Here is a 9,631-nt window from a genome sequence, read left to right as displayed (position 1 = left end):
TGTCACAGAAGTCTCCCCAATGTGCCAATTGTACACCCCACAAATATTAATCTGTACACAGGATATTGACGCGTGCACTACACAGCTTTTTCAAAGTTGGAGTTGGTTGAGCTCTAAACAGAAGTTTCCCAAAACATACTGATAACATGTTCTTTCTCAGTGAGAGGTTCAGACAATATTCATTATTATTCTCTAATGTTTGAAGATGAAAAAGTAAGTGCTTTAACTAAGAAGTCGTCATGTAAGCCAGGGGTTTTCAAACCTGTCCTGGAGGACCCCCAGCCGGGCACATTTTGTATATCTCCCATATTTATTACACACACTTCCGGTCTTGTACTCTTTAATAATGAGCTCATGAGTTGAATCAGGTTTGTTAGATGAGGGAGACATACAAAATGTGCAGTGCTAGGGGTCCTCCAGGACAAGTTTAAAAAACCCTAATGAAGCAACAAGCTGAATTTATCCTCTTTTAAACTCTGATACGTCTACCATTATGTTGTGAAGATTGCAATATTTGATGTACAGCTACGCTATTGCTCTGCTAATTCAGCCTTCACGCTCTACTCTTATACGGATGGAATGTAAAATCAGTGAAGATTGGCCACTGGGCAGCAAAAGCTCCAACATTATATTGGCCATGTGTTTCAGCTTTATTGTCCATCCCCTATAGACAAATAAAACTTCAAAAACACCTTTTTAAAACTCATGTAATGCATATTTCTGAGTCATGAACAATGTGTTTAAACAAGTTTACAATAATTACAACTCTGGTTCAATGTGCATGAATGAAGCTGACAGAAATGCTTACAAACAGTTTCTGTTTGGGAGAACTTGAAACCGTTCTGAGTTTGACCAAGATTGCATTTTCATTTTGGGGGTTTAAGATAACAAAACATAAAATGATATGTTTTATTTAAAATTACTACTAATAAACTCAAACTAAATAGTTTTTTTTTAGATGGAAGTGATGTCATAACATTTTCTAAATAGTTTAAAAGGAAATAATGGAATTTAACACAAAAATATGCACGTCATGACCCCTGAAGGTGTGCTGTGATATCTGACACCATCGGACCAGCCTTCGCTCCCCACGTGAATCAATGAGCCTTGGCCACCCATGATCCTGTCTCCAGTTCACCACTGTTTCTTCCTTGGACCACTTTTGATAGATACTGACCACTGCAGACCGGGAACACCCCACAAGAGCTGCAGTTTTGGAGATGCTCTGACGTTGTCTAGCCATCACAATTTGGCCCATGTCAAACTCGCTCAAATCCTTACGCTTGCCCATTTTTTCTGCTTCTAACACAACAACTTTGAGGACAAAATGGTCACTTGCTGCCTACAATATCCCACCCACTTTATACTGTAAAAAAATATTAGTTATACACATTAGTTTTATATATATATATACACACACAAGTAGAAGGGTGTTTTTTTTTATTTTCAAGCACAATATATATATATATATATATATATATATATATATATTAAAAAAAAACTAAATTAGGCTACGTTTACAGGACAGCAATGTACTAAAATGGGGGGGGGGATTTCTTTGCATTTTTCACGTACAGACAACAACATTTTCAAAACGATTTCCGTTCAAACTTTTGCTCTTTGAAACCTGTTTATCAAAAGTGTGCATTTCAGCCTCTCAAAATGCTGTTATTGTGTAAAAATGTTGAAAAAGTGTTCTGTTTTTAGTTGAAAACAGTGTCGTGTAAACAGCCCCTTAGAGAACACTTACAGATACCTCTCAGTTGTTGCCATTAATATGGCACCGTCAGCATTGCTTTTATGACACTTTTCCAACTGTCATTGACTTTGCAAGATGACAAGCCTCTGGTGACTGAAACCCTGCGAAGGCTGGTTGTCCAAAGGAAGGCCAATGGGATGACCCTTTCAGACATTGAAAGAAAAGTAAACAGTGATTTCTAGAATATAGCAGATTTACAACAACAGTAATGCATCCAAGTCTCCGGAGAAGGCTGGTCAGCCACGTGAGTCTAATGCACAAGAAGACATCCTGTGCCAAAACTAACAATGGGGTCAATAAGATCTTGACCAAAATGTAAACGCACCTTGATGGAAATAACATTTCAACATTTATTTAAGATCTTGTATTGATAATGTGGTAAAGTCTACTCCAGCACATCCCAAAGACTTTCAATGAATTCAAGGTGCCAAATCATGTGTGAAAATGATTCTTCACGCTCCCTCTCAATCATTCTTTGATCATTTGAGCCTGATGAATCTTGACATTGTCATCCTGGAATATGGCCATGATAAATGGTTGTTTAAAAGTCACACACTCCATCAATTAGGGTTCGAAGAACTGTTGCCATACATAAAATGCTAGAAACGTAAATAATGATCCAATCGTAGAATCTTAAGCATTTGCCTATTTAAATCCAAACAGTGACTTTTTATGGCAAATTTCTCCTGGAAGCCTTTAACACCTGCTAGCATAACATCTGTTAGCATTCCTATTCATCTCAATGGCAGATGCTCAGTTAGCACAAGCCCCATTGTGGTGTGTAAAAAGCCTGAAGTGATCTGGCTTCAGGCTTATATAAGCCAGATCACTTCTTTTTGACCATTTGAGCTTATATAAGTGAGGTAAGTTTAGGAACTTAACATTTTACATTTAATATTTTAACATTTGTGTATGGATGGGTTTTGACAGCTCTTTGGGTTATTGAACAGATATTAATTGTAAAATAATATACATGATTCACCCTAAATAACATCTATCTCTCACGTAGCTCTTGCCCTTAAAGCTGCTGTTATCCGTCCTATACTTAAGAAACCAACCCAGGACCCGAAGGTCCTTGCTAATTATAGGCCGATATCCAACCTCACCTTCCTGTCAAAGGTTCTAGAGAAGGAAGCCGCCTCTCAGCTCCACAACCATCTAAATAATAACAACCTATTTGAGATATTTCAATCAGGCTTTCGCTCGGCCCACAGCACCAAAACAGCTCTACTCAGGGGGACAAATGACCTTCTAATGACAGCTGATTCAGGATAACCATCCCTGCTCATTCTCCTCGACCTAACAGCGGCATTCGACACCGTGGACCATGCCATCCTCCTGGACCGCCTCCACAATACAGCTGGAATATCGGGAGCAGTACTGTAGTGGTTTCAGTCTTACCTTTCTGGCAGGACTGAGCGTGTTATATTGGGAGAATGTGAGTCCAGGCTGCTCCCTGTTAAATGTGGTGTTCCGCAGGGGTCGGTTCTCAGCCCAGTCTTATTCATCCTCTACATGCTTCCCCTCGGTCCTGTCATCAGCAGACATGGACTATCTTTTCATTGTTATGTTGATGACACGCAGCGTTATATTAAAACTGCCCCGAGCCCCTCCACAGCTCTGTCACGACTCACCACATGTCTTGAGGAGATTAAAGAATGGATGGGAACTAACTTCCTCCAGCTGAACTCCAGTAAAACTGAGGCACTACTGGTTGGCACCCCTCATGAGATCCACTCCTTTCCCTTATCCCAGCTCATCTTTGACGGCCAGGTCATCACTTTCTCCTCCTCAGTCACTAACCTAGGGGTTCGGTTTGACCCCCAGCTGACCTTCAATGACCATATTAAACACATCGGCAAAACCTCCTTCCACCACCTTTGAAACATCTCCAAACTCCGTCCCCTTCTAACCTTTCCAGATGCAGAGAAACTTGTCCATGCCTTTGTCTCCATCAGGCTGGACTACTGCAACGGACTCTTCAGTGGGATTTCTGTCAGAAATATCCAGATTCTTCAATACATCCAGAACAGCGCTGCCAGAGTCCTTATAAGAGTCCGTAACTGTGATCACATAACTCCAATCCTACAAGCATTGCACTGGCTTCCTTTTTCATCCCGAATCGACTACAAAATCCTCCTGCTCACACATAAATGCATCACCGGACATGCACCACCATATTTACAGGAACTCATCAGTCTGAAATCCTCCACCTGCCCCCTCAGAACTTCAGGCCATCTGCTTCCTCAAGTCCCCACCACCAGGCTTCGTACCATGGGGATCGAGCTTTCTGCTCGGCTGCACCACGACTCTGGAACCGCCTTCCCAGTGAGCTGAGAACAGTTCAGAGCCTGGACCAGTTTAAAGCAGAACTGAAGACTTTTCTGTTCAGAAAGGCTTTTATGTGTTGATTGCTTTTATTATTCTATATTTTTACTTTTTATTCATTTTGTTTTTTTTCCCTTTTCCATTGTTGCATTTTGAGATTCTTCCGAATGAAAATTGTTTATAAATTAAATCTATTATTATTATGAAATGCTCCTTAATATATTGTGTAGATGATGTGTAAAATAATATTTTAGAAGATCTTTAGATTTCCTTTACACTGAAATATATTTGGATTAAGACAACAAAACAAAAAAAAAAGAAAAAAAAGTTGAAGGCGTGTTTTACAGGCCTGGAGTACTTCTTTGATCCGGGTCCCATGGATGACTGATACTAAATTATGAGGAAGTATTCATGAGCAGTGAAACAAATTAATGCTTTCAGTATTTAGACACCCTCCTCGAACAGCACAGCTTCTACACTGGAAGAAGACTGAGATGAACACATTCAGACGTGTCCTAGTGGGCTTTGTGTTTTGTTGTGTCTCATCTAAAGGTGAGTTCAATTCCCTGAAATTACTGATATATGAAGACAGGACTGACTTGTAGGGCCAGTCTCGCCATTTCACGGTAACTAATCACATGCTCAGAACCATTTGATCATTTTAAGTCCACGTTTGATCTTTCCAAGAACCTCGAAGCAGAAAAACAAAATACCTCATTACTGAATATGTGCAGGATGTAGCTCTTGAATCCTATGTATCTTACCTGGCATATAGTGACTTTTATTTGAATAACTTTGTTCCCTTCAGATGTTTACGTGTTCCAGGATATTGACGAATGTGAATATAGCAAAGAGGATTTGTCTGACATGGTTTACATAATAAAGCTGGTCTTCAACCAGAAGCTTCTGTGCACTTATGACTCAAGGCTGGGGAAATATGTTGGTTATGATGAGTTTGGGATCAGAAGTGCTGAGCATTTCAATAATCAGAGCTGGAAGATGAAACAGCGGAAGGAAGAGCTGGAGACACTTTGTAAAGCTAATGCAAGATTTTATGTCAACAGCACAACGAGAACAGGTAAACAATGTATTTTTCTTTCATCTTTCATATTCCACATTTTCATTTGAGCCAAATAATGGCATTTTGAGGAAATGAAAGCAATGTTGGGAGAGTCTGAAGCGGTTATGTTTAGTGTTCATCTTATTGTCTTTGCAACAGTGCCGCCCATTGTTACCGTACGTTCCACTGAGAAGGCTCATTACGGTCAGCTGACCACCCTGGTCTGCCATGCATACAATTTTTACCCACAGGCCATTAATATGACCTGGCTATTGGACGGATTGAAGGTCACAGATGATGTGATCTCCACTGAATTCATGGATAACGGTGACTGGAGCTACCAGATGCATTCGTACCTGGATCTGGTGCTCCACAAAGGAGACAGAGTGAGCTGCCAAGTGGAGCACAGTAGTCTGGAGAAACCTCTCATTGTTCAGTGGGGTGAGTTAAGATGGTGAGCTATATTAATAATTTTTTAGAAAATTTGTGGAATTTACCAGTGGTATTCGGTGGTGATCCCCTGACGATCCACGAACAAAAGGACAGCACACTGCCACAATCAATCAACTTCTCAGCTCTGATTCATGCAGAACAACTGACCGGGGTTATTAACGTTAAAATCACATTTTTCATAAAGTTGAAATATAATATAATAAAATATAATATAATATAATTTAATTTAATTTAATTTAATTTAATTTAATTTAATTTAATTTAATTTAATTTAATTTTATATTCTTCCATTGAATTAAATTACACACTGGAATAAATAAATATCTTAAACTAAAACTTGAACAGTAAACTTTAAAAATAAAATAAAAATAAAATAAAAATAAAAATAGGAATGAATAAAAATGAGAAAAGCGCTTCACAATTATATTTTTTTTTTGTATAATTTACCATGCCACTCTGGTGTTAGCATACAGAGAAGGGGAAGTTGTTTGTCTGGGAAGCACACCCTGAAGAAAGCTGTCTGTGCCGCTACGGGTGGGTTGCTTTATTCCATGTCTTTTAAATTTGTCTATTATGATATAACTAGTAAAATAAAGACTTTTTAATTTTTTTGAAGAAGAGTGCCTTGGATTTCCTGTTTTCTACATTCATTTAAATTCCCGACCCCAACGGGCACCTCCAAACATCTGACTGAACTCCCTGAGCACCCCAGACTTTTTTGTCTTTACTAAAATGAAACTAAAACTGAAAATAAAAATAAAAAATAACTTTAAAATGATTAATAAAACACTATAATCGATGTCAGGAGTAACGCATGACAAGTAACTTGAGTTAAGTACTTAAGTAATGCAAGTTACTTTGTTTTTCCATTATTTGACTGACTGCTCTCCTGTCCTCATGCTGAGAGAAATTGTAAGTGCAGAGATGTTGTGTGTGTGTGTGTGTGTGTGTGTGTGTGTGTGTGTGTGTGTGTGTGTGTGTGTGTGTGTGTGTGTGTGTGTGTGTGTGTGTGTGTGTGTGAACATGATGGTTATTGTAGTTCTAGAATAAATGTAAGCAGGCATTTACTCATCTCACTTGCAAATTCAGTATTACTCAAAATGAATAAAAATAGAATATTATGCAAACCTGTAATAATTAAATGTTAAATTACACAATATAAATTGCGGCCTCTACTGTACAGGTGTGAATTTGCATTTCTTTCAGCCTGAGGCGTATCCATTTCACTTCTGTGTGGGACTTTACATTTGACAAAAATAGAACTTTTTTTATTGATGTTATTTAAAAAACAAAACAAAATAAGCCAAGCCCAGGTGAGAAAAAAATAACGCTAAAGTAATGTAAAGCATTACTTTCCATAAAAGTAACTAACACAATTAGTTACTTTTATTATGGAGTAGCACAATATTGTAATGCATCATTGTTAAAAGTAACTTTCCCGAAGACTGAATAATAGTAGGCTATATAAATAGTGTAATAAATGTCACTAAAAGTGACGAGGCATTTAGTCCATGACCCACTAAATGTTGTCTGGTCCAAATTTTCTTTTTTCCTCTCACAAATACAAATGTTGCTGCATGAAGTTGTTCCTGTTGCACTAAAGTCATGCTGGAATTACTGTAGAAATATCCACAATGCGCATGCATTTCAATGTCATGATGTTTAGATGTTTTTCTTGTATTGTTGGTTTATTGATTTGCATGTAAACTCTTAAAATAGGTTATTTCTGTCTGTCATGTCATTCTCTGGTCTTTTCTCATGCTCAGACTCGACGTCTCTCGATACCAGAATCGCAAAATTAGCTGTGGGTTGCGTTTTTTCCCTTATCGGCCTTACTGTGGCTCTCTTTGCTGCATACTTCTACTACAAACGAAACCACAGAGGTAAACGTCTACCACTACCAGTCCTGAAATAATAATGTTACAATCCAGCAAAGAAGAAACTATGTAAACACTTTTCTTGTCTTTCCCCAGGTTTTTCTTCCCTTCCCCTCAATTGAGAACCATTTTCTTCGAAATGATTGTGATGTAGGCCTAAGGGTTGAACCATTGATGAAAATAAACTCTGCTTTTATGTTGATGTGTATACATGTTTGATTCTCTATATGTTGTTGTAGATTATCGCTAATTTTAATAAAGAATTCATAATATTTTTGACTTACCTATTGCCTCAGGCTCATTGATGTACAGTTTTATTTGTAATCATCTGGTGGTGAATGATATCATTAGGGTAGAAAAGCTGCAGAAAGAAAGCACTCTGACTGCATTTACTCCGACAGCCGCCAGGGACCGTCGTTATTGTTCTGTTTATTTCCCCGGACGCTCAGCGGAGGGAGGTTTGTGTTTCAGAGCAGGTGCAGTGGAGCTTATTCAGTCATTATCACTCCTGAACCCAGAAGACCCTTTGTGTTAAAGCTCTTTATGTTTCTCCTAAGTATTTGACCTAGGAACAAACCTTTTCAATTAACGAAAAATAAAGCTTTTTGTAGTTTATACAGTTGAAAAAGAAAGCAAAATATGTAGAAAATAGAAATTGTATTAGGCTATGTTCAAAATAAATATGCTAATACAAATAAATTATTAAAAAGTATAACTTAAAATATTATAAATTGTAAATAAATGTAATATATATATATATATATATATATATATATATATATATATATATATATATATATATATATATATATATATATATATATAATAAAATAATTCAACTTTATTAAAATCAAAATCCCTATCATACCTCTCTTATTCTCATTCCATCGCATAGCTTACCTGTATAGCCTGTGTGTGTTGCTCATATTTGAAATGGATGCCACAATTACAAAGGACTTTATGTGGCCAGACATGACCGTCTGGTTGATCTGGTCGCAAAGGACTTAAGATAAACTATGGACATGAGAGTAAGATTTACAATCATAGCACGGTACAGTTTAACTGGTTTCATCAGAATACATCTGACAGTGACTATTTAAAAAAACATTTCCAATACTCCTGACATTGTAATTGTAAAAAGAGGTTATGAAGTATGTATGTATCTTTAAGGTAGGCTGCTGTTTTGACCTGTATATGGACACTTGTTACTATTCAAAACTATTGAAATATCAACCACTGGTAGAACTCATTCACAGACTGGGAGATCTTTGTACATTAATAACTCTGGTGTTTGGGCCATGTCCATAAGAATGTGGGCAGAGGGATGCAGTTGGGGGGGCTGCAAAAAAAAAAGGAGGCAAAAAGGCTTGCACGATTTTGCTCCTTTTCAGCCACCATAGGGAGCATGCAGATATGGAGACGGAGATATTTTGTTTATCTTTAATGTGTAAAGTATTATAAATGGAAGGCCTTGTAGAAGTGTGTGAGCTGTGAACTGTAGACCTGTCACCTTGTCATTGACTCTTCCCAGAGTATTTGGATCTTGTTATCCAATGTCTATCAGATCCAAATAAAAGTATTCAAATGTGTGTGTGTTTGTTTGTGCGTACTTGTTTATATTACACAATGTAATATAACCAGACATCACCAGCCAGCGGTCCCCACAATATAAATGGATTTATAAAAATACTTATTTATGTTTTTGTTTTTTGTTTTTGTTGAAAATGTACAAATGCAGCATCTTTCCTGTGATGGGTAGGTTTAGGGGCAGGGGCAGGACAGAACGTACAGTTTGTACAGTGTAAAATCCATTACGCCTATGAAAAGTCCCCACATTTCACAAAAACACAACTCTGTGTGTGTGCGTTTGTGTGTGTGTTAATTTTTTAAATGCTGGTCTATTCTTTTCACAATAAAACAAAGATGGCTTGTATTTTGAACACTATTGCAGCGAGTCATTTCCCCCCAGTTGTACACTTCTGCCCTCTTCTGGTCAGTCACTGTATGGAGCATTTAAGAGTATACTAGAATAGTATACTTAGTTTCTTAAATCTATCTTTTTATGTACAAAAAATAAAAATTGTATCTTTAATTACCAAGCACATTATCACTTTCTCTCTCCAATCGACAGTAGGCTAACTTCCACTCAAAAAT

The 9,631-nt window shown here is 37.4% G+C and overlaps 1 protein-coding gene across 1 annotated transcript; it reads left to right on the top strand.

The window, feature by feature from the left end:
* Window positions 1-4,495: 4,495 nt before the first annotated feature.
* Window positions 4,496-7,717, top strand: LOC137048061 (SLA class II histocompatibility antigen, DQ haplotype D beta chain-like). The gene is made up of 5 exons (XM_067426048.1): window positions 4,496-4,639; window positions 4,896-5,165; window positions 5,307-5,588; window positions 7,367-7,483; window positions 7,574-7,717. The coding sequence occupies exons 1-5, from the start codon at window positions 4,519-4,521 to the stop codon at window positions 7,597-7,599; spliced, it is 816 nt and encodes a 271-aa protein (XP_067282149.1). The 5' UTR covers window positions 4,496-4,518; the 3' UTR covers window positions 7,600-7,717.
* The last annotated feature ends 1,914 nt before the right edge of the window (window positions 7,718-9,631 follow it).

The sequence above is a fragment of the Pseudorasbora parva genome, chromosome 19 (assembly GCF_024679245.1).
Source record: "Pseudorasbora parva isolate DD20220531a chromosome 19, ASM2467924v1, whole genome shotgun sequence".
Taxonomy (NCBI): Eukaryota; Metazoa; Chordata; class Actinopteri; order Cypriniformes; family Gobionidae; genus Pseudorasbora; species Pseudorasbora parva.
Note: the sequence above shows the minus strand (reverse complement) of the source record. Positions and strands in the feature narration are given on the sequence as shown.